Genomic DNA, 27,783 nt, shown 5'->3' on the forward strand with positions numbered 1-27,783 from the left:
CCTTCTCAAAGCTAATTTACAAAAATATGTTTCCGTAAAATATTGTAAGATAAATAAAAACAATTTAAATGTAATTACATATGTATATCTAAATTGCCCTGCCTTACATGCGCCAACTTAAATAATAACTGATTACGTATTATTAATATTTAAATGACAATAATTTGATAATATATTTTTAATAGACAATTTTCTAAATTCACACTTAAAAATATTGAAAATAATTTAAAGGTAGGATTAATATATAATCAAATTTATATTTAAAATAAAAAACCATGTTTACTATTCATTTAATATTTACTTTTATAATTATGTTATTTTCATTCATAACTAACAACGATATGGGTGTTACGATGTATTCAAATTCAGTAAAACAAATTAAAACAAAATACAAATTTCACTCACTATTAAATTTAATATTACAGTACTAGCAATAAGAAAACTCTTTTTACTTTAAATAATTTATATAAGTCAACCCCATTTCGAAGTAATGTATTTTACGGGAAATTCTCATTTAGTATATGTGCACGCAAATCGTGAAAGTGAGAATTCAGTGGGCTTAAGACGTTCCAATAACATCGCTTCAAACATTCAGGTCACTAGTATGTCTTAACTTTTTACACAGAGGGTCTTTAGAAGCAACGTCGATTACAAAAATCATATTATATAGACTTAATAAAATATGCGTATCTAAACTATCGTAATACCTTACTGAATTCATACGGTCTCCTCTGCTCAAATAGTATTGCACGCCATCTAGCGCACGAAAAGACCGCGGGAATAGTAAGAGCGAGCGCGTTTCCGCTCTCTACCGATTAACTTTATCAGAGTCATACCATAAAGATAATAATTATAATATATTTACACGAATTATAAAGGTGTGTCAGCAAACGAATAGCCGCAGGGGACGACAACTAAGCTTCACTATGTGTGATTTGAAATCGTGCGCCGAGCGCAATATATCTCTTATCATACTAAAAATTTATAAGTAATTAGTACATACAAATATGTAATAATACGAGCGTATATTATATACGTTATCGGGGCCAATTTAATATTACTTGTTTCAGAGAGATTTTGTAATAGCTTGGCACGCTATAGATGCGTTATTGAAAATGTGATTACGTTATTTATCGATGCTTAACAGAATGTGGTTATTATGATAAAGTCCAAACCAGACCGTTGCAAACTCGTCACGCTTTCCAGCTGCCTAATCTGTGTAGGTGCTCTATAAGAATTAGTGCAAATTATTTTACACCAAAGGTTAATTTTTAGGCTACATTTAAACCATGAATAAAAGATTTTTTTGTTACTCTATATTTAGAGGCTTTTAATACCTTTACCTAATAACTGTACGCCAACTCGAAGTGCAAAAATGAAATAGCTAAAATACTTAAAACTATGACAATGATTTTCATTATTTTAACATCGTTTTTTTTTATAAATGACTACTATTAATGTGTTCTCAATGACATTTTTTTACATAGCAGAAATATTATTTATTGAATATAGAATACAATATTATCGAAAAAACTATGACGTTACAATAGGACACCGACAGTGCTTATTAAATACATTACATTTATTCAGCGTTGGATAAGAAGGTACACTGCAATAAAAAGTACTAATGTAAAGTTGCCCGATTAAACAAATATTTATAATGTAGTAAATCTAAAATTTAAATCCATTGAATTGTTTATACAAATACATAATATTCTGAAATATTATTAAATATTAAAATTATCTTGAGAGATCAGTTTACGCTAGTTATAAAAATTTACAAGTATGCTTTTTATTTGCAACAAAATGCTCAATCTGATAAGTTCATAATTGAAATATGCAACATCAGGCGTACGCTGCGTACACGTATCGCAAGTCAGGAATACGTTCCCGTAGTAAATATTCTAATGCGCTACTGTAAGTTTCCTACTGATTATACGGCCCAAGCAAAGTTACGATCCACGCTATATCATGTGGCTACCTTAATAGGTGGTTTACGTGAAACAAGCATGTGACTACTTTTGTTGTATATGAGGGTTAAAAGAAGTTTTAAATTGCTGACCTTTTAGGAAAAAGATGATAAATATTCAAATATTACACGATTTAATAAATGGTAATATACAAATTACCGAGACGTTGATCTGTCGTTAATCATTTTTAAAAACGCAGCGTTAAGGTATATACACGAGGAAAGAATTTGAGCTTACAAAAGTACAAAGTAATCACATTGCGACGGTTTAGATTCTACAGTGGATTTACCCTTCTTACCGACTACGACAGCTCAAGCTTTATCGACAATTACACTACAGTATCACACGATTACTCGCCGAAAACACCTATTATGCATTTAATTTTCCCGATGGCCAACACGAAAAGTACTATCACTAAATAGCATACGACCGACTCTCGATCAAGAGCGGGCAGCGCCTGAATGCTGGAAGCTCGCAGCGAGCACTGCGGGCGCTACGCTATCCGACGCGACCGTCGCCCCGGCCCGACCCGGTCAGTCCCGGCCCGGCCCGGCCCACCGCCGCAGACACGACGGCACCGCCGCCGTCGAGAGCGGTCGTCGCTATTCCCTCGCTAGCGCGAGCGGGGGCATCGAGCTCGAGTAACGCAGGCCGTCGCATCGGTTCGGTTCGGCGGGGCGGGCGGAGGACTCTACGTGCGCGGAGGGCGAGGGATACGAGAGTCCGTCGGATGCGGGACGAGGCGGAGCGGGGCGCGGCGCGAGCGCCGTCTACGACGCGCCCGGGGAGCCGCCGCTGGGCCCGCTCGCCGCGTTCTCGCCTGCCGCAAACGTTAGGATATAGAATGTGCGACACGGCAGCTGCCGGGGGGCTACATGGCGGGGCTCGCACCTGGCGCGTCGTGGTCGGGCGCGGCGCCGGCGACGGGCGCGGCGGGCGCCTGCGCGTCGGGCGCGGGCGCGGCGCGCGGCTTGAGGAAGTCGTTGAGCGAGGGCTGGATGGCCAGCTCGTACTCCGTGAAGTTGAAGAGCGGCGGCAGCGGGCGGCCGTTGGGCAGGCGCGCGTTGGGCTCGCGCAGCTCGTCGAAGAAGCTGTGCGCGCACGCCTGCAGCGGCGACAGGCGCGCGCCCGGCGTGTACTCCAGCAGGCGCGACACCAGCGAGATGGCGTCCGGCGGCGTGCACGCGCGGAACACCTGCGCGCCGACGGTATGGGTCACGTTTCAAATTTAATCAGATGGTAGCGTTTGCGAAGACCTTCTCTTCCTTTCGAATGGTAAATTCAATTTTAAAATGCTCGAGCTTTCATGACTCATGACGCTGAGCATCAGCGATCTGATTCATATGATTTTATCTGTTTGTTTGAGTCACTCCTTAAAGTTTTAGTTATTAGTAGATAGGATCTGATTGAACATTTTCAAATAAGGCATAGTCAAGCGTTTGAATAATGAATTATGTTATGACAAAAATCTTAAATACACTCTAATATGTATAAGTTAGAGAAATAAAAATTCAAGTTACAGCCTGTGTGCGACTGCCGAGCTTCCTCTCCTGTGAAGGATAACTTAAAGGGTTTGGAACTTATTCCACTACGCTGCTGCACGGCGGATAGGCGGATAAATAACCCAGAATTTCTTTCGATTCATGCCGATTTCAGACAATGTTTACCTTCATCGCTAAACGTAATGAAATCTAATAATATAAATGATAGCAAAAACTATATACAATGTTAATGGTTAGAATAATATGAAAAAGCCGTTGACTGATATCGTTGTCATGATGATGAAGCGCCGTTTCAGACTAGCATATTTGTGACAGAAACACTGCATTCTTAGCACTGGCAAGTATGCACACTGAACACCAACAAACAATACGAAAATATATGAGTTATAAATATTGTTTTAAACGAATTAGTCGTGACCTCTAGTTAACTCATGCCGACTGTAATTCTGAACCGACCGACAAATTTATTCGCATTACTCAAATATAAATAGAAAATAAATGGTATTTCTTTTAAAATGGATGGATCAGTATTTAGAAATAATATTGCTTATAATGCGAACAAAAATACTAAATGCCTTCGTTTAAAATGCTAAAAACTATCAAGACATGTCAAGAAGCAATACGATTCAACAAAACGAGTTTTAATCACGCCACTCTTATTAAAATAAAACTACATTTATTTTAGAAAAATAAAATTTAAAGTTTAACTGAATATCAAAATACGTTTTAATACTTACTTACTTCGCTGTTGTTTTGAAATTAGCATATTGTAATACTAATATTTATTTGGAAATTTAATTTATTGTGTTGAACACAATAATTAAAACTTTTAGAAAATTTTAAGAACATAAAGAAATTTAATATGTTTGAAATAATTTATTGTCCCGACTTGTTTTGAATAGTTTGGCAGGCTGGTAATTGGGCCCCATAGACGTTGGCACTATAAGACATATTAACCCCTTACTACGCCAATGCATCACCAACCTTGGGAACTAGACGTTATGTCCCTTGTGCCTGCAGTTACGTTAGTTCGATTCACCCTTCAAACGGGAACAGAGCAATAATAAGTATTCCCATTTATCGGTATCTTCCCAGAGCGGCAAGCCTAAGACCTACTACCAATTTAGAAATTGCTTGTTTGAACGAAAGACAGAAACTTTTTAACGTTTACAGGGAAAAATGTTATCGCTTTTTGTATAAAAATTTACAGCTTCACAACTCTTTTAATAATAGTTTAATATGAACTATTTTATCGTAACGATCGTAATAAAGAGTCCGCGACTTTGTAATTATTTTCCATGTTTATATATAGAATCAAGTACCATATTTAAAAAACAAAGTTAAGCGTTGAGGTGTGAAAGCAGGATACAAAATTTAAAAAACAACGAAACTTTCACTTATTTTATTTTATATTATTAGTATGGATAAGGATAATTCGCCGTTCGTTAATGAAACTTATCCGGAAAAAGCTTTAGTATAAATCTAAAAAAATATCAGAATATTAAATAAATTGATAACGATTAATTACACTCTTGTTTAAAAAATGAAACCATGTGACTCATGATAAAAAAATCAAAATGGGTACGTAATTAAATTTTTGTGGCATATAAAGAAGGCACTTAGTTCGTGGAGAACAGCGCTCGGCAACCGTTGGTTCGCGGGCCACTGACATAGATTATAAAGTTTCACATTTTCAAATTTATACTTATAAAAATAATCTAAGTATCTAAGAGTATCGATTTAAGTTGCATTTATAAAGTAAAGCGACATGTTACCGTGAATTAACTTGGTACCAAACGTAACCTCAAAAGCTTTAAATTTAGATAATTAAAAGAAATTGTCAAAATGTTACGAAAAATTGTAATTTAGTGGTCCGCGTGATGTAAAAGGTTGCCGACCGCTCGTTTAGAGAACGTAATCTTACTCGTATACGCTGATGGTCAGTGGCAGACTTGGGCATCGTCAGTCTCTCCAACATTAACTGCAACCATTGGGCGTTATCGTCAGACATTTACTATTGTCAACTTCTCTTATTGCCCCGTAATGAATGTCTTTTTTTAATTTGGTTTGTGCATTGTGTTGAAACAGAAGGAGCATACTATATGATAGATACATATATAATTGATATAGTAAGTAGCATAAATATAATATCGATCGATTAGATAATGCAATGAACCCGCATTAATTATAGAGTAGGAAGTATATAACGATGTGATATAAAAAACGCGTTACCTTTGCCCAAGGATGACTTTTGATTTGTGGAAACTTGAATTCTGTGTAGTTAGGATTCATTTCGCGTATTTGCTCTCGAGTTGGAGTACCTAGAACCTGTTTGAAAAACATATTATTACGATATTAGATCAATTAAAAATCAGCACTTTAATCACAACATTGCATGTGTTTTTATACTTACGTTTATACTGGCCAAGGTCTATTGAATCAAATTTATATTTTACACGAAACATTTAATTTAAATAATACAAAACAATTTATAAATATAATTAACATTTACAGACCTTGATAATTTCAACGAGCTGGTCTACACCGGAGTCTCCGGGGAATATCGGCTGTCCGAGCAACAGTTCTGCGACGACACAGCCTGCACTCCATACGTCTGTAAGTATTACATCATTCGTTATTCGCTTGCCTTTTTCCTATCTAGTTGATAAACACCATTGGAAATAAAATTAGTAGTGAATGTGTTCCTCCCACAATTGTTAAGTGCTCTAAATTTTCCCCATGATGTCCACCGTATGAGATGAGGTTGAACTCTACCAAACCTTTGCAAGTATTATATTTTAATACATCTACCTCCTTCTAAATCAGTCTGTGCAAGTCTACTATTACACTATTTCTTTTCATACAACATGGCTATATTTGATGATTTATTTTAATATGTTTAACTTGTACCGGATATTACAATGACTGAATTCGAGTAAGTTTGAGCGATTCTCACCAATTTTCGTAGTATAGTCTATGGCGCCGAAGATGAGCTCCGGCGCGCGGTAGTACCGCGAGCAGATGTAGGACACGTTGGGCTCGCCGCGCACGAGGTGCTTGGCGGAGCCGAAGTCGCACAGCTTCAGCACGCCCGTCTTCGGGTCCAGCAGCAGGTTCTGCGGCTTGATGTCCCGGTGGCAGATGCCCAGCGAGTGGATGTACGCGAGGCTTCGGAACAACTGGTACATGTACAGCTGAAAATAAACAAACCAAGATTGAACACGAGATCGAGCGCTAAGTGTGGAAATACCACATTCAGTATTTACACCAAATTTTTTTTAATTTTACATTCTGATAAGAATCAGAATCAGTTGTAATATTTCTTATATTATGGACAGACAAGCCCATTCAACTCATTGGTGCTAATATAGTAGAAGAACAATTTTCATCGGAATACAAAAAATAAAGTTATTCTAATTTAAGATGCTTCATGGACAATAATAATTTATATTTTGTATCGTTGCCGAAATTTTTATATACTGTCAATACATTTATCAGTTCTAATTAAATTTGTCTACTTGAAATTATATTATAATTTTTTTTTCATCTCTACAAGAGTCATTGTCCTATCTGTCTGAGCAGCATTACAATTAAACACGGTAATTAATACACGGTATAATAAATTTAGCGAAATGAAGCTTCGTATTCAGAGTCAGAATACTATTTTTCTACTATGGGAAATAAAAATATAGCATTTAAGCTGAACAGTTTCAAATCTGATGATAATGTCCCTTTTAAATATAGCTTAGAGAAATAGCACAACCTTTTTTTTATTGGCATAGGTTAGTGGACAAGCATATGGCCCATATGCTTGTCCACTAACCTGATGGTGAGTGGTCACCACCGCTCATAGACAATGGCGCTGTAAGAAATATTAACCATTCGCCATCGCCAATGCGCCACAAACCTTGAAAACTAAGATGTTATGTCCCTTGTGCCTGTACACAAGTTACACTGGCTCACTCGCCTTTCAAGCCAACAACAGTAAATCAAATCTATAATAAGTAAAATGGGTATGTGACAAGTGAATGTGTTGTTGCTACTTCAGACTCGCTAGGCTGGACGATTTTGTCGTATCAGGTTTAGTGCATATCTATGATTACAAGAAATAAGTTTATTGTACCAAGGTTTTTACTTGGTGGTAGGGCTTTGTGCAAGCCGTCTGGGTAGGTACTCTCATCGTATATTATCCGTCAAGTAGCAATACTTTGTATTTGTGTTCCAGTTGGAAGGATGAATGAACCAGTATAATTAGAGGCACAAGGGACATAATAACTTAGTCCACAAGCTTGGTGACGCATTGGAGGTGAGAGGAATGATTAAAATTTCTGACAGCACCAACGTCTATGAGTGGTTCTAACCACTTACCACCAGGTAGACCATTTTCCCGTTCGCCTATCTATTTCATAATAAAAAAAAGTAAAATTCATGGCATTATAACCAAATCGCATATTTTAATCATAAAATAATATAATTTAAATTACATTTTTTTCCCTCTTACATTCATTATTGCGCATTATTAATTTAAGTAATTTGACCTCCACACTTATGTTAAGGAAATAAAACAATATTTGTCTTAATTAAATGTTTAAATGATCTTAGGTTTTTCCGCCCAGTCATTATGAACTTACCTTTATAAAACTAATGGGTATGGTTTGTTCATCTTTGGCGTAATGACGTGCAACTTTATACACTGTCTCTGGTATGTACTCCAGCACCAAATTCAGGTACACTTCATCTTTCTGCAGACAAAATCACATATTATTATCCTCGTTCTAATATACAAACTTTTTATTCTTTGGATTGGATTTTAATAAACCAAATATTGGTTAGGTTTAGCAACGAGTGAGTTCAAACTAAATCTAAATACAAACATAATGTAAAATATGAATGTGAAAGTTTTAGAAAGTAATTTTACGTCTCCTTAATAATAAGTCATTATAATTACATAAGCGAATATATATAAATAAATTATGTTGTATTAAATAATGCAATAAAAATTGTATGCTATGAAGAAAAAAATATACAAAATGGCTTCAACTAATATATTACATTACAATTCCAAGAGTCATTGTGCCGGTGGTCATATTTTTTTCTAAGCTTTGTACATCTAAGAAAAGCAAAAATATATTTTTACGTCATAATATAAAGAAAAGAAAAAAAACTAGTAAAGCAAATTTACTTTAATAGTTCTCTTACCCACTTTCATTATTAAAAATTATCCAAGTTCAACTCCATATAGACTGTAGACTAAGTCTATAGACCTCTAGAAGTAGGATTAAACTGTATTCCAATATTTTGTATACACAAAGACAAGACAGCAAGTATTTTAATTCAGACTAATACAAATCAAGTGTCTTAAATCTCTTTGAAACGCCAATTATAAGTTACATATATCTTGTTATTCTATTTAAAAAAAAGATAAAAGCTATTTGTTATATAATCTATTGAGAAAAACATTAGGTATTATTTTGTAACATTTACAAAATCGTAACTCCTTTAAGTGAAAAAAACAAATTGAATGTAGCGCGTAGATAATAACTGACAGACTAAATTGGCTCACGTCCAAAGGTTTTTGGCGTTTGGAATTCAAAGAAACTACTAAGGATTGAGTCTTGACCTTGAACTAATAACGTGACTCTTGTATTACATTGTTTTGATACATTTATTATATTCATGTTATATATGAATATGTTGTGAAGTCGAATATTTCCTAGAAAATAAATATATATATTTTATGCCTTAATTATAAATAATAATAACTTAATATTATTTAAACAGCAATAAGCAATAAAGATATCAGCTTCTACTAAATATGTAAATGGATCCAGAAATATATACAAAATCATGTCGAAAACACATTTTGAATGATATTGTAATTATAAAATTTGTCAAAGAATTAAAATAATATAACAATGTAGTGAATATTGTACACCAACTTTAAGTTAAAGATATACATATATACGTATATATTTTATAAACATTATGTTTGAGTTAATTTTGGAGGAAAAAATAAGTCTTAAGTTCTCACGATTTCGTGATAGACAAGGTTATTCTATTCAAATTTTTAAGCTAAGTTGCTGTAATTATTTGATTCAATATCAAATAATCAACTAAATAAGAGAACAACATTATTTAAAGTTTGTAGTTAATACCACCCACGTGTCAAAATTATCGGTAGTATTAATCCGAGGTTAGTAATTCCTAACATTAGTATTGACACAATTACAACACACTATTGAAGCGATTAGTTTTGCATATATTGATATTATGGGATTCTATTTGAGTCGCGAATGTTATAATATACATTTGTGTGTCTTTAACCTAAGCTCAATTATGTTGCTGCTGATGGAATGTGAACGTTTTCTACCGTTTCGGTGACGTGGAACATATAAAAACCGACATTGCAGTAACAGTTGACATAAAATTAAAAATGCATAAATGGCAATGAAATTTTTAAACTATTCCAAATAACAAAACACAAAACTCAAGCGGAACTCAAGTTTCTAAAGAACATTTTGATGGTAAAAAAACATACGATCATGATAATGGCAGTTTCGAGCCTCAATCGATTTAAAACAAAAGCTCATGGCTGATGACGTGATTAGAACTCGCTTTCGATAACAAAGTTGCATCAACACACAACCGCACAAGGTTTCGTAGGTCACCGACCGATATTTTACTAATTCAAGTACGCAAGTGTGAGATGATCAATGAAATATGTAAATCGGTAACCTTTGCCAAAAGTTTGACCTATATGTGCGTTAGCACACTAGCTTAATAATCTTATTTGTTCATTAGACATACTGCGACTTCTAGAGACTGCATTGCGTTTAGCAGAGAGCTAACTGCGTCGGGCACTGCCACCTTTCCCCAAATAAAACATACAAATAACATACTCTCATTAATGGAACTATAAGCATCACATGGTATACAACATAAATAATGGTATTCATTTAACCATAATTTAACATATATATCAGTAGGTACTTGTTGTTAATAAATGCAAGACATTTGTCAATTCAAATTTACCTTTTCTCCGCTTGAGTAAAAGAAGTATTTCAACTTGACAATATTACAATGCTCCAGTCGTCGCATGATTTGCAGCTCTCGGTTCTGTAATTGGGTTAAACATTTTGAAATATATTAAAAATACGTATCGTACACACGTGAGAATGTATCGCCATACGTTGAATCACATTATAATTCAAAGGCGTGATTACGTTAGTGAGTGATTCATTATTACAATAGAGTACTATTTAAGATTAATTTTCAATATCACTAGTAATGTACCAATATAATAATCAGTATACACATTTAATAAACAAAGAAAACACAAATAATACGTATCTTGAAAATCTTGATGTAGACCTCTAATGTTCCACTAACCTTAAACCTTTTGTCCTGGAGCACCTTCTTGATGGCAATGAGCTCGCCAGTGTCGCACAGCTTGGCCTGGTAGACGACGCCGAAGCTGCCGTTACCGATGAGCTTCATGTCGGCATAGCTCACCTCCTGCGGCCTGTCGGGGCCTTGCCCCGGCGTCGCTACCACGGTAGTCACCTTCGAGCCGTCCTTGCCTGAAAAGATCATTTTAATAAATATCTATAACACATGTACTTAAGACGAATAAAATATTGTGAGTTAATTCGTTTGAAGGCATATAAGTGTGCTAGATACATGTAAATTACAAGAACCTATATAATTTAACGGTTAGTCTAATATATATGTTTTTGTATCATAACAACGAGATTCAAAAAGACCTAAGAATATTTTAAATTAACTGAAACAAAATATGTATTATAATATAAAGAACATGGTAAATTACTTTAAAAATAGGATTAGGATTAATCGTTAACTATATTACATAAAAGATGAAGGAAAGTAATGTATATAAATATTAATTTTACAATAGTAAAAATTTGAATGTGAAAGCAAATTTCAAACGGTCATTCAAAGTATGAAATAAATGTAATGAATAGTTTTTGATAAAACGTATCAAGTAGATAATTTCGATAGATTTGGTACACTTTTATGTTTTCCTTATTGATGCATACATTATTTTGGTTATAAAAATATTTTAAAACTAAACATTGGCGAGCATTTGTTATCTCGTAGGAAGATGTAACTAACGGTGATGGCAGTTATAATTACCTCAATTATCACTCTTGTCTAGGTTGTACTAATTGTATTTGTTGTGCTATCGTCATTGCAATAGATTGAAAATTTTAAATTTGTTTTACAATATTGTAAGTTACGATAAAAAATAGTTGATCGAGTTAATTTAATCACATAAAACTAAGATTTTTTTTTTTATTTTACTAAATTGCTACATAATAGTAATAAGATATTTACGTCAACGTGTGATTTTATAGCTAAAATTACCTTCAAATTTGTGATCACTATTTATGTTACTTAAACATGTCTGAAGATACATAATTTTATCCATCACATTTATAATATTCAAATAATGAAAAACATGATTTAATTTAAATAACGAAAAATACTGTAAAAACAATTTTAAAATGCAATGACAAGAAAAAAGCCATCTAGAACGGTTTCTCGTCATTAATAAAATATTCTAAAAGTTTACATAAAAAACGATTCTCTAATAAAAATTGTTAAACCATTTAACAATTGTAAAATCCTTTGTTTTTAATATACAAATAAAACTGGCAGCACTATAAATGTATATTATTTTGACACAGTGACGTTTCACGATGATCGACGACACTCGTAAAACGCAAAGGAAATGCACAACAAAGAAGTAAAGACGATGTACTTTTAAAAGTATAGTTTTATTTATTGAGCGGAAGTCATATTTCATGTTCTTTAGTCACTTTATTTGTTAATATCATGTTTTGGTAGTACATAAAAATATATAATTTAACTCGTAAAATGAAATATTATGATTGATAAGAATTACTTTTTCTGAAATATCGTTTTTAATGAACGTAACGTAACGTAGCAGGTACATACCGTGTTGTAATGTTTAAAAAGTATAATAATAATAATAATAACATATTTAAAAAAAAAAGTTTCACGGTCAAAGTCACGCATGTTCACGGAACAGCGGTCAATTTGTAAGGGACCAAAATATTAATATGAAACGCTAGGTACTTTAGTTCAAGACTATTTTTAGCACTTTAGACTATAATTCAAAGTGAAATAAAAAAAAATTGTTTTATTAACAAAACTTAGGTTTACACATCTTATCGTACCGTATAAGAAACACACACAAATACATCATATAAACTGCGTCATGTGATTTTTGAGCAACTTAGCTTTATTTCAACAGTACTCAAAATATCAAAGTAGATACATTTAAATAATAATTAATGTATGACAACAGTTACCAATACAATGAATACAGTACTAATACTCTCAAGACCATCGTTTGATTGATGTAAGTACTCTGCCAAAGAACAAAAAAACGACAGACATTGTTTTTTATAGTCATTACAACGGACAAAAGCCAAAATTAAAATCATTCTTTACAGTACTTCTCATTATGCAAAAACGTCCGAATGTTTATTTTTCACTTACCCTATTTAAAGCCTGACTGGAAGTTAGTCTAACATAAACATTAATTGTTATTTCGCGGTAGAATTTCAATTTATAAATTTGCAAATATTTTATGTATATCAAGTAAATCGTATTCAAGCATTATTTACTTTGTTTAACTATTTAAAAATCATCCCTATACAAGCGAATACCTAAATTGTTTTATGACCGATGTTATCAGCGAGAATCGAGTCATAGAACCCTAACTGACAAGGTAAATTTTATAACATTAATAGTTACTAATTTCTTAAAATATTAAATACAAAGCAATTAAGTAATTAATCGAATACGACGTCATTATACAATAAAAAATATGTCGGTCCACTTACTTGGTTATATACGTGGTTTATATAGATGAATATTAATATGCCTTCAGCGTTTGAGAAGTATAGTAATGGAGATTTGAAAAAGTTATAAAAATATAGTGTAAATGTGTATGTATAAAATATTTGTAAACAATATTAATGAACACGGGGCTAAAACACGCTTTACAACATTATTTTATTTGTTTTCATTTGAATGGTTTACGAGAGAACATCAAATACTTCTTGACCGACTTGACTGTATAAAATCGATTTTCTTTATACTTTACTATTTACTTTGCAAACCTATATGACCGATATGGATGAGTAAAGCGAAGAAACGTTTTCACGACAAATTTAATAGTGCGCAAATTGTCGCCTCGGAATGACCGACTTTAAAACTAAAGTAGTAGTCGTAGTAATGTTTATTACTACACATCCCAGTAGGTGTACACATTATATTTGTACTTTTCATAATTATGATTTTACATTTAAAAAGAATTCTTTATCGAGTTGAAATTTGATGTTTCCAGTGTTTGTAATCGATTTTCCATTAGAAGCTCAACCACTTATACTATTTGTTTTAGTATTCTTTATAAAAAAAGAAAAGGCGAAAGAAACATTCGTCGTTCACACACTGCAGTATCGGAGACTTTTGTACAACCTTTTTTCAAGGTTGGTGGTAATTGAGGCATAGTTTAATTCATTGCTTGCACAGCATGGTATTTTTACATTTAATTTATTACTAAGACGAGACGACTCAAAATGAATAAATAAAAAAAGATTTGATTTTGAATTTCGAATATGTATTAAAGAAATATATTACACAATAAAATAGAATGAGACAACGCTGTCTGCACCTCTCTATATAATATCATATTATATTATATACATATATAAGTATATGGACATACATTTTGATAAAAAACCGAAATCATTTTAATATATTAGAAGAAAGCGGAACCAAAGGTTATATAATAGGTATATCAAAACAATCCACACCCAAACTGCTATTATAAAACACACTCGAATAAAGTTAATTTCTAAATATTAGCAATTCTGAAAATCGGACTAATTAAAAGTAGTAAACTATTACAATTGTATACTTTAAACAACAAAACAATTGTTACTCATAGTTGCCGTACGTTATTTATTTTATGTACATATGTTTTTAAATTATAACTTTTACTAACGGTATTTAACAATTGTTCGATTCGCCTTTTAATTTTATCAAATAAACCATATTATTTTAGTAAAATCTATTTTATTTTTGTATCGGATTCCTTTCTACTATATTTCATAATAACGTGTCAATCCGTTTATTATTTGGAATATACGCAACACAATTAGAAATCAATACACAAGAAATTGATTTAAATACATAAACAGACACTTTCTAACCATCGTTGTAAGGAGATTATAGCAATTGGATTAAACCACATTACACACAATGGCGGCACAATATTTAGTCTTATTAACGTTACACTTACAAATGCAAGATTAGGTAACCTTTCAGAGCCGCTATAAAGGGAATAAAGTACATTAGATAAACATGATGATAAACAAGGGTAAGGACGGTTGGGCTTGCGTCAATAAGAGTTGCTAAGGGTGTGGCTGCAGTCTTTCAATTCGACTTTGATGGAAACCATGCCCTCAAGTTAACGAGACATCGACAAACATAGACAGTCATAAACAGATATATTTAGTAATAAAAATATTTTGTTTTATGTATATTAACGCGAAAAATATTATCAATAAATAAGCTTACTAGAAAATTGTTTTGCTTTAAAAATGTTTTTATTTGAATTGACACTTTTAATAAACGTGCGCAACAACTGTATAAAATATCGTGCCGGGTAAGGTTAAAACTTTAACGTTTTATAAAATTGGATGAATGCGTGTATATCTTTTCAAAGCCTCTGGGAGTTTGCTATTGACCTACAAAGTGAATACTTTTAAATTTACATCCATAAATATAGAATGTTTTATATAGTATATGCAGGATACAAGTGAGCGTGACTCTCAATACTATTTATATATAAGCCCCTTTTAACCGGATAATTCTGGTTTCAAGAAAAAAAACAGTAGGAACTAATTCAAACTTGTATATATTAAATATTGTTATTTCAATGTAATAAAGTTAATATTGTTAGTATGTTCATTGTGCATATTTTTGTTACTATGTGAAGGTGAAAGTGAAAAAACGTCTGCGAATGCCATATCAACTACTTGCTTCGAAACTTGGCTTTTTTAGGGTTCTGAACTTTAACCCTTTCCGTGTCCCGTGTATCACATATGATTCATGCGTATTGTTTAACTATTGTGTCGGCTATTTGGACTTCGAAATCATCGTCTATACGACCATGTATCTCAGTTCGTCTAACTGTTTTACTAATGTTTATTTTAAAACAATAAATGTACTTTTGGTAAAATAAATCTATTGAATACTCTACTGTAACCACCAAATTGAAATTTCGGTAACACTTGTCAGACGAGTGCTATATATGAGGTGAACAAATATTTTACTTTTAAAGTTACCATACTATTTAAATAAAATATTATATAGAGATCGCATATCGATTTTGAGAGCCTGACATTAATTTTAAAAATCACTTTACGTACGTACAAAGTAGAAAAAAAATATACATACTTACTAATTATTATTGTAAAAAAACATTAAAAAGTTAATAATGGAAACGTATTCGTTTAACTAATACACGAAAGATATATTTCATTTCATTTTACTACTTTTTACGAAAAGTGTTTTTTTTTTTTTAAATTATTGTCGTTGTATTTTGTCTTTTACGAAGCAAACGACCTTTAAATATTCCACTGCTGGACAAAGGCCTCATATCCACATGAGGAAAATGTTGGGAGTTTATTCTACCACGTTGTGCTTATAAGGAAGAAATCCATTAATGGTTTCTTCACGAAGATGTTCTTTACCAACTAACGCGAAATAAATTAAGCATTCTAAACTCAGTGCTGATCACCAACTCGAGTTTTAACCCGAAATGGGGCTGGGGCTACTTGTCTCTTTTCGGATTTGTCTTTGAGTAAATAATATTAAGACAAAAATATATTGAAGATGTAGGAGTCTTTCCATGATTAAATGTTTTCGATAAGATAAATTTTATCTACGTCTGTCGATTTAAAACTTTACTATCACTAAAAAAATGTGGTTTAATGTATACTAAATACGACATTTAAAAAAGATGAAATATTGTTATAAAAAACATTTATTTTCTAAATGAAAATTTTGAAAATAACCTGACGTTATATTATCAAAGTAAATGAAAAACAACATCCAATACAAATTAAACTACTGAACACTTACACACAAACACATACAAAAATATTTTAGGTGAGTGAGGATGAGGATGACCTTAAGACGGATTAAGGTAATAATCCTTAAATAAGAGGATTCCATTAAATTTGCCTCATAAATAATCAATATTTGCAGGATTATTACCTCCATAAAATGCGATTAAAATAATTAAAAATTTTGAAAAATGTGATATTACTAAAAACTACAGCCGAGCTAATTTGTGCGCCACATCTCTAGCACTTACGATGCGAGGAGGCAGTTTTCTTTTCCGAAGCCAGCTCGGTCTTTTTAGGTGTATCCACGTCGCCTGTGTGCCACGGCAAAATACAAAAGCAACATTAGAACACTGAAATGGACATACATGTATGAGACAGTAAATGAACATCATGATGGTTGAATGATACAGATGTAGGCATGATAGGTGAACCGAGAACCGACTGGCTTTCATTTTTTACTTTTTATACGGACACAACAAAACTCACTAATGGAACGCCGCAATTTCTTACAAAAAGAAGAAAGGCGATCACGCGCACGGCTCAATTGGCCGCTTTTGTCTGTGTCAAGTAAACGCAGCAGTGAAGGCTCGGAGCGAGCAGCCACCTCGCTGACCGGCCGCAGGGCCATAGTCGCGGGACCGTCGGAAACTCTTAAAGTGTCCAAACATACTGGGCCACCGGGAAACTCCAGTTTGACGGAGGATCGCACGCGAGCGCGCGTCGTAGCAAACTGCCGGTAAACAGTGTGACACCCCGCCCCGCCGTCTTATGCTCGGGCCTCACTCTAGTCATACGACAACAAACTATTCTAATTTCGCGAGCATTTCTGGATTTGTTGTTAAATCATTTAAACGATGTGTCATATTCAACAACATCAAAAAAATATATTCTGTAGCTATGTAAATATATCGAAAGAACAAAGATTAAATCAGGTGGACGTCATATGATACTGTGTGGCATATTCGTGTCGAGCTTGATCACAAAGCAAGCGCGCGTGTTCTTCTCTTTATATTGTCGCTGATAATTTAGTCATGTGACGTCATATATTTTTAAATCACACAAGCGTTAAAAAACAACGTCAACAAATCTAACCGCTTTCAAATTAGTTCAATCACTCGATTTTTTTGTTGGCAATATATGTTTTGATTTTATTGGTAACACAATAACTTATTTTGAATATTGTGTTCGGAAATACAGGGCTAAACGAAATACCTTTGGTATGTTAAATACCAATCTATAACAGTTATGATTGAATAAGATACGCAATAGTAAAGTCTCATTTTAAAGAAATAAACAAAATATGCATCAGCTCGTCTCTAAACGAAGTTAACAGACCCGCCATCTTAGAATTTATTACCCTTTTTGATGAACTTGTAAAACCACATGGAACATACAAAAAAAACATGCGATTCACTTTGAAACATTCAATAGAACAAATATAGACAGCCTTCTATGAAAATAAGACAACTACACCAGCGATGGTTTATTATTCTGTTATTTATTATCAACTTTTATAACATGCAAATTTCAACAGCAATTTAACTATAAGTTTACGAGAAATCCAAACATAGATGCCGATTAAAATCACTATTTCTTTGGAAATATTCACAGATATTTTTTGTAGAAACAAAAACCAAATATACACTCAGTGAGAGCTAATACTGATAATGTCTAAGGAGATATATTGCTTGCTAATAAATATTACTTAAACGAAATGACAGAAGTTTATTAATTTGTGCAGCGTGGCCTAGTTATATTTAAGTGTACTGATCCGAATCGATAACCAGTTATGATGATGACTAAAATTGAAATTAAATCTAGATCATTTTATAAGTATTAATCCGAAAACATTAACAATATTAAAATATAATTATATTCTTTAGTAAGATAACTTAATCACATTTTCAAACGCAGTGATTTCATTACGACAAATCACAAAAAAAACATTATTTGATGGTGAAAAATCTGAAAATGTACCGTGGAGAAAAAAATCTTTATAAACATTAAATTCTTCGAATGTTACTTGATACATATTTAGTTGTTAAAAGCTAGATAAATACAATTAGAATTACAATAAACGTTTCTGTTTTCTTGACCTATTTATTACTAGCAAATAAAATGTTATATCGATATCTGGGTATGTCACAGTAATGTAATAAGTTTGTAACAAAAAATAAAGATCCCATAGTAATGAAAACCATACTAGTACAAGATTCCTACGCAAGGCTTAGTTAGAGTAATTATTCTATTGTACGGGTTTAGGTGACAGATGACGTCATACAAAGGAAATTTATTTTCTTTTAAAATAAAAATAATAATAACCAATGTTTTTTTTAAACCATATTTACTACCACACAATATTGATTTAAAATTGAAATTATACGACACAAGTATATATTTTTGTCAGATTTATTTCAATTCTATTTGAACCTGATCTCAATCTTTACCATTACCGATTTATTATATTACAAAGTATATATCTACAAAAATAAGGTATACATTTTAACTGCTTGAAATTCATATCTACTCAGACAAATTCTAACACTGACTGACTCACTGACAGACAGCTTTACCCAATGAAGGATAACATGAAATTTTGCAAATGAGTATTTAACGTGTAGGTAGGGGAGCAATGAGAAAGGATTTTTGAAAATTGATTCGTATTCCTTACATTTGTAAGAATTAGTTACAGGTATTAAATTGATTAGTTATTTTGAATAATGTAAGTCGATAGTATGTGTATGTGTAGAGAGCCGTCAGAAATATGGAAATGTTTTATAGACTATTCTTACAAAATGAAATATATAGTCGAATTTCGTTATTTAGCATTTACTTAAAATCTTAAAGTATTTCCTCGGCGCGTCTAAAAATTAAAAACAGGATGTCCGAAAACTCTATAATGTAAGAACTGATTTGAAATTCTATCGGGTGCACTGCTAATGAATATTTTTCATCAAAAATATGTTGCAATAAAATCTAAATGTAACGAACCCCATTTATATGAAGTCAGCTCAACAATTATAATCAACTAAAATATATAATATATGTATGTTACGTTTTTTTCTACTAACTACGAACACTTGAACTATGCATGAAAACATTAGCTCAATACAAAGTCATACTTTACTGCTTTGATTATTATATATCAATAATATGATATCATAGTATTTGACACAGTGATTAAAAAAGCTCTAAATTGAAAAATGACCTTATGATTAAAATTAACAGTTATTTTAAATGAAATGTTTTACATAGGTAGGTACCACCCACTGATCAGATATTCCACCGCTAAATAGCAATATTTAGTATTTTTGTGTTTCGGTTTAAAGGGCAAGGCAGTGTAACTAACTACAGACACAGGAGACGAAACATTATAGCTCCTGAGGTTCGTTGGCCATGTAAAAAATGGGTAATTCCTTATATCGCCAATGTTTTAAGCGGTGGGGAACACGCACCATCGGTGGCCCATGTGCCAGTCCGCCTACCTCAACCATAAAAATTGAACACAGAAATAGTAAATGTTAAATACGTTCTATAAAAATCCAAACAATATATGTGCAATAAGTAAAACATAAGACAATTAGATTATAACTTTTGGCGAAGTTGGAAGGATTCTCTACACGTGAGAATCCGCTATTCGATACGCTTTCACTTTTTAGCTGCGTATTGATCTATCTGTGGTAACGCAGTATCGACGACGTTTTACGTTTTGGAAGTTTATCTCTCTATAGATAAGTGTCGGGAGTGCTAATCTGTTGAAACTTACTTTAATTGAAAAAAAAAAACAATATTAATTCATAATATTGCTATTAATAACCCAAACTAACGAACTCAATTTTGTAATAATATAAAAGTTATTATATATCGATTAAAAGATTTTATTTCATTTTTATTGGTTGTTATTCTTACATAAAAGCATTGGGCAATATCAATCAAAACCTAAAATTAATTATATAACGTTATGTTGGGGCGTAACCATGACTACTAAAGGCAAAAATTAGATATTCAACGGAACGTTGTAACAAGACTAGTTCATTTCCTAGTCACACTCCGAGGCGCATCCATTGTTAATGTAAGGCGACACCCAGCGTAGGCTGCGTGGAATACGTCTCTTTAATACTGCCAAGGCGACGTTGTCGAAACACTATCCGCGCATAATAGAGAAACTGGTCACACCATCTCTGACGCATGCCGTACGTCAGAAAATGCACTTTTAGTTACTACGCGGTCAGTCGCATCGCAATACCAATGCTCTAAATTAAAATCAGTGATAATTTAATTAATAGAATAATGATTCATAGACTGAATGATGATTCAAATATCAAACATTGTTTTTGACTAAATTTATTCCTATAGTATTTTTTATTCATACTCCTCGTACTATTATTTACAGCCTTGAGTCTTAAGCTTTAAGACGAATTGAAAACGATAGTATCTCATGATTATTAATCTTGTAAACGTCTAATCATTTTAATAAAGACTAAACTGCATAATCTTCCTTTTCAATTACCTGCCTACTGATATAATTTTATCAAACAACCTTAACATCATATTTCAGAGACATGTGATGAGATTATGATATCAGTAAGTTATACAATATTTATTGATATACATATACGAAATAAATAGTTATTATTTCGCAATAATTTTGAAATCAATCAATCAATTGGAAGAAGAAAAGTAAGTGCGCTCTATTTAAACATCAACAGTAAAATTAAATAAAGATGATTGAAAAAAAAACTATATTATAGGAAAACACGTTCGGATTTTCCCAATCGACTCCATAAAGTGTCACCACTGAAAGGAATATCAGTCAGTTTCAAAGGTGGTTTGAAATTAATCCATTGTATTTCATTTTATACCTCGGAGATTAGTTAGTGACAAAAAAACCTTAGGTAAATAAATATTTTAAAAGATTTTTAGGCAAAATTCCAACTCGAAACGTATAATATTTCATATACTGTACCTAAAGTCTTTTATGACAAAGAATGCAAAACTTGTACGAAATGAGTAATGAAAATTTTAAATATTTGTCAGTGCTCAGAGTTCGAAATCGTATGTAAAGAAAATCTCTCGGAGGTAATTATTGAAATTATTTAAAATTAAACAGATGTGTTGCAGCCGATGCTGATGATGACACGCCAATATTTGTATCTACTGACGTATATGCAATAGATATTCAATACATCGTTATACTTTGTTTTTTCATTTACAAAATATAGTAACATGTTATTTTCAAATCATATTCTGAAAAGGAATTTTGACTATTATCGACTAATTGATTTTTAAATGGAATAAGTGTGTGGAATAATGTAAAATGTCACAATTTATCTCAATGATGGGCAAACACAAGGAATTATATTTTTTGTACAAAATGTCTGTTTAAAGTTTTCATCTTTTCAGTACTGTAACCCCACTTGACGCTTACGTCAAGAGATTCTTCAGCTTTGATTGGTACTTGAACTTAGTTTAGCTACAATAACGCCTTTTGGAAGCTATTTAATGTTAATGAACAGTCTACACTTTAATGTTTTTATAAAATTAAATTGAAGTTATAAATCGGTATTTATTAAATATCGCGTCACGAGGTTTATTTATGATCTTCTATGACGTACCAGGAGGGCGCTTAATTATGTCAACCATTTTAAATACGCGCTAGTTGGTCGAGCTGCGTTGAATTGTTGCATAGTTAAAGGGATTTTATCTTCTACGCTATTGAAAGCATATCTGATCTTATCACATGTAAAAACACGTATCGTATAATTTCGAATATCAGTCATAAAATTGTGATGACAATGTTTTTATCATGTTATGGAACGTTTTATGTTAAGACGTAATTAATAATCCTTATAAATCGTCATCATTTCAATTGATACTATTCAAATAGTATCGTAACATTACTAATATTCATCAAACGTAAGCCTATTTTTTAATTTAAATTATTGTTATTCAACAATTTAAAAAAAAACCTCTTTCATAAAGTCTAGATGACTTGTTGATATATATATTTATATTTTTTAGATTTATGCAGACTACAATATAAAATATGAAAAAAAAATGAGAATTCGATGAAGAAACTCGGTAAAATTACGTTAGACGATGTGTTAACCACTATAAACAAAAAAAGTGTAATATCGAGCAACGAAACTTTGGTGATTACGTTACAATTACATTATAGAATGTAACCATCTCTCATGAATATGTACTATTAAATCACGGTCACATATATCTCTAACTTGTTTAAATAATTGTACAGTTACTAACATACGTACATATGACTACAAGAGCCGAGATGGCCCAGTGGTTAGAACGCGTGCATCTTAACCGATGATTTCGGGTTCAAACCCAGGCAGGCACCACTGAATTTTCATGTGCTTAATTTGTGTTTATAATTCATCTCGTGCTCGGCGGTGAAGGAAAACATCGTGAGGAAACCTGCATGTGTCTAATTTCAACGAAATTCTGCCACGTGTGTATTCCGCCAACTCGCATTGGAGCAGCGTGGTGGAATATGCTCCAAACCTTCTCCTCATAGGGAGAGGAGGCCTTTATCCCAGCAGTGGGACATTTACGGGCTGCTAATGCTAACATACCAACTCGGTTAGTTACAGCTGTATTTAGCTCCGTAGTCTTAGTATGTCCATGACGTATCCCAGAATCAGTGTTCACCGTATATGTACCTCGACGCCGCAGCATTATTATTACAAACTTTATAATTTCTACAAAACACTAAACCACAGACACACACTTCATAATTAATCATATTATTTCACTGTTTGTTAGAAACAATATGGTAAGATAAATTGTCACATAACACATAACGCCACTTTAAAATCAATGAACTTGTCCCGGGTGACATTCGAGGGTACGAGTGCATTATGTCCAATATCTTCACAATAATATTAAGCTAGCTAAATATTAAAGACGTTGCAACATGCACCAGTAGTGGCGACCATGTCTGCTACGCAAAAATTTGAACGGTCGCCTGAGCGAAAGGCGAAAACAGAGAGTACGTTGGCACAGTTATGACGCGAATGACAGGATGGAGCGCTCTTGCCTCGACCGCGAGATAGCAAGATCGCCGACACTCACTGATAACGCACCCGATAACGTTGACAAGTGGACGTGTTAACTACTAATAAAAACTAACAGTGATCACTATTTTTTTTCAATTGTTGTAAATTTCTAATTTTGAAATACACAGAGGAAGAACGTCTAAACACTAAAGTAACACGATCATTACGCGATTTATTTAGCATTAGATTAATCCTAGCCTTACGATGGCTGAGTTAGGTTGTTTTTACTTCAGATATGAACGCTTCATAAAATAACGAGATGCTTTAAATCTCAAAGTTAAGTTCAATCCGATTGACCGTATAATTACCGTTGGTCAGAGCGTCAACAAAATAGGTACAGCTGAACGCTATTCCTTTATACAAATAATTATTTATTTTATGTTATAGAACAGGATTGTTCGATTTTATTTTTCTTAAGCAAGTCTTTCATGATATTATCAGGTATAATTTGTAACGTGTCTAAAAATATAAATATAAAAATAACTTTTTTTGTGTAGTCTTTATTAAACAGTTTGCTATATACTATAATTACGATTTCTTAAGTTAAATGTTTTTCTAAGAGTTATATCATCAATTCAAAAAACTTTTAATTTCAATAGAAATACAAGTTTATAACCATTTACACGTTCAAAAAAGTTTAAAATCGTAACAGCGGCCTCATTAGTAAACCATGAATCGTTGCGCCAAGGTTGCGTTGCAACTTTATCAAAAATGCAAACCTCGCGCCCCACGAGGTGTTTAACCGTTACGGGACATGGAATTTTTACTTACTTACTTTTTTGTTTATATAAATAAATAATTACAAGTAGGTATATTAAAAAAATTGATTCAAATCAAATCTTTTTTTTTTTTAATGATAAATCGAAATATATTTCGAGTCAAACAAAGAAACATGTTCCCTCATAATAATTCAGGACGATAAGTACACCAATAATTTAAAGCATAATCTCATGCTTACTCGCTTACCCATGAAGAATTTTTAAATAATTATTTTAGAAGAAGTCTGTATAATTTATTCTTCAATTTTTCATTTGAATGATATTTATTTATAGTTAATAATTTGAACGATAATTGCGCAAACAACGTTGAAAATTATTTTTTGTACACACGCCATTCGCGCGCTTTTATATGACTTCGTACGCACAAACTATTTTTAGATAATTTGCCTATACATAAATAATAAAATAAGGAAAACCTATTAAAATTTTATGTTACTAGTTGTGCTTTCTGATGAGTTTGTTTTTTTATAATACCTTAATTATGAATACAACATATAATTGCTTGATATATATTTAACTAGGCCAATACTCATGCATTACATTTAATATATCTATTTTAATACATAACATATAGTTTGTGAACAAAGATAATAAACAAAATTACATAATTTCAAACTACCTTTACCTTAAGTTTGTGTAGTGTGCACACATAATTAATTAAATTCTATTAATGCTGTTCTACTACTAATAATATTATATACGCATAAATAATAAATATCATAAAACATACTTAAAAAAATTAGGTTAATTTGAGTTTGTTAATATTTTAGCAAAACAGAATGAAGTAAAAATGTTTGCTATGATGTAATAAATAAAACAACACCAAAACACTCTATTCTATTCTACAAATAATTCAGATCTTTTTGTAAGGTCTAAAATATTTTACCTACTGAAAATAATATTAAATAAAATATTTTTCTGAATGTTCACAGTATCACATCATAATGGTCTGATGTGATACCGTGAACATTCAGAAAAAATACTCAATTTTGTTTAAAAATGGGTTGAAGTGTGAAAATTTTTAATTAAATTATAACTAAATTTCTCAAAAATGCTTTCTTGGATTATCCTTGTTAGGACTAGTAGGTATAATTCACATCATTACAATTTTAATACTTGAAGAAGAGTATAATACTCTAGCTACTCAATACTAATCTTGCTTAATTGCTATGCGAATTCTGTGTAACCTGTAATTCCATTCAAGCTTGTACAAAAATTGTTTATACCTCTTTTACATTGGTTATGTGCTTTGTTGGTGGACTTTTTATACTAATACAAAAATAAAACTGGAGCTGAAATATGAACTACATACATGAAACAAAAATGATCTCTAAACTTAAATGACAGCAATTAAACAACCATATATGTACCAAACCATAATATGTTCACTAAATAAATATGATAAATAACTATACAATCAACCTTTATCATTTCAACATTGAAGTTCATTATTAGAAGCAACATATAATATGACAATTATTTTTCAGAAATCTACAAAAAAAAAAAAACAAATATTTCTTACATGTTATAATATTTTCTTGAATCTATATGAAATTTCTGTCTTGGACATGTATGCATAATTTACACTTTATTTTATGACTATCCCAGTATCTAATGAAAATTTAAAATAATAGCATTTGCAATTTTTTTTTTTAATTATCTTATTAAAATAACAAGTCATATGATTTTTAAAGAATATATTGTATAAGCAGATGATTGCATGATGTTTAGTTCTTTGTCTCAAAATATGAATATTATATGTATGTATACATATATAATTTTATATAATTAACACTTAAGAATTGTTTCTTAAATGATTATGTTATGAACAACATATGATAAAAAAAAAACAATTTAGGTAATTAAACCATGACATTTTTCAGAACTTAATTTAGCATTCTATTATATACATAAATGTTTACAGAAAATCAATAAATGATACAAGAATTGTTGATTTTCGGTATAAAAACTAGCTGAGGAAAAATTATCCCAAATATGATATATTCAATGAAATATTATCTAAATGTTACACTAATTGCTGAGGGTGCTAAGAAAAAAAAAATAAAAAAAATATAATTAGTGGCCCTATCTTTAATTACGTCATTAAAAAGTAACCTCAAAAAATGTATAAATTTATATGGCATATACAAAAATATACCTATTAATAAAAGTATTGAATTAATAACTTAAGAGATTAGAACTTGAAATGACGTATTCAGAAAGATAATCCAATTATTATAAGATCGAATATTATTTTGACGTGATATCTGTCACCTAACAACCAGGGCTTATGTGGCAAACCTAATCCAAAAGCTGTAGCCATTTTATAGGTACACTGAAATGATGTGGGACATTTCGACATCGATATCGATTTCATGTAAAATGTTCGGGTTAAATGAAAACTACGTCGATTTAATACCAGCCTTAGTTAAGTGTCAGTACAGAGAAATGTCATAGTCTAAGAAATCACGATGGCCGACAAAGAATGGTTAGGTGGTACTCACTGCTAATTTTTACTCCTCCTAATGGTTTCGGTGGTTGATTTTCGAATGTTTTTCGAACGGATTTGCTGCCCTCGGCGAATGACGTGGTCCTAGGGCGTCCGCTCATTATTATAGGTATAAAATAAACGGCCGAATCCTGAACTTCATAGATACTACTTCACATTTCTCGTTACCACCCTTGCTTGCACTCGCACTGAACTCTCTCACTTTGCCGACGAAATACAAAGTTAGGGATTCAATAGTCAAAACTATAACACTACGATATTGTTAAAATTATAGTAAAAGTGTCTTAATACGATTTTACAAGATCATTTTGTTGGATTTTTAAATTTAACATCAATAATGTGAACGACAAATTTTTAGTTTCATTAGGACTTCACAGACTTTATGCTCGCTCGTTCGTTCGGCTAATTTCGGCCCTCGCTCGGATCTTATTCGGACCTTCGATCAGTGACGTAATGGAAGATGTTTCGTTAAACGCAAAACTATTGAAAGCGGATTATTTAATAATATGTTTAAAAATGAATCCACATGTTACTTTTCCATTTTTACTTTTATGATTTATAATAATAAACTGTGAGTTATTAAATACATCAACTACATTTTATGTATTAGTTAAAAAATGCTATAAAATGTATTATAAACTATTAGTAGTCTGATTTTCTTTTGATCTTATTCCAATTAATTAAACTTTTTTTATTCATATACTTAAATACCAATATAATATTCTTTTTTTACATAAAACATTTAAATTATTATAAG

The 27,783-nt window shown here is 31.9% G+C and overlaps 1 protein-coding gene across 11 annotated transcripts; it reads right to left on the reverse strand.

Annotated features, from left to right (window-relative positions):
* Positions 1 to 903: 903 nt before the first annotated feature.
* On the reverse strand, positions 904 to 27,443 carry LOC125068945 (glycogen synthase kinase-3 beta-like). Of its 11 annotated transcripts, none has more exons than XM_047678341.1 (11): positions 27,022 to 27,443; positions 16,911 to 16,973; positions 10,862 to 11,052; positions 10,505 to 10,588; positions 10,280 to 10,339; positions 8,104 to 8,214; positions 6,429 to 6,666; positions 5,989 to 6,086; positions 5,705 to 5,800; positions 2,862 to 3,165; positions 904 to 2,790 (listed from the first exon to the last, which is right to left on the reverse strand). In XM_047678341.1, exons 1-11 carry the CDS (start codon positions 27,125 to 27,127, stop codon positions 2,741 to 2,743), a joined length of 1,401 nt encoding a protein of 466 aa, XP_047534297.1. In that variant the 5' UTR covers positions 27,128 to 27,443; the 3' UTR covers positions 904 to 2,740. The 11 variants fall into 11 exon arrangements, with proteins under 11 accessions (XP_047534297.1, XP_047534296.1, XP_047534303.1 ...); XM_047678340.1 differs by lacking the exon at positions 27,022 to 27,443 and adding an exon at positions 17,149 to 17,393; XM_047678347.1 differs by lacking the exon at positions 16,911 to 16,973 and having other exon boundaries at positions 27,022 to 27,442.
* Between the last annotated feature and the right edge of the window lie 340 nt (positions 27,444 to 27,783).

Source organism: Vanessa atalanta, chromosome 14 (assembly GCF_905147765.1).
Source record: "Vanessa atalanta chromosome 14, ilVanAtal1.2, whole genome shotgun sequence".
In the NCBI taxonomy this organism is placed as follows: domain Eukaryota; kingdom Metazoa; phylum Arthropoda; class Insecta; order Lepidoptera; family Nymphalidae; genus Vanessa; species Vanessa atalanta.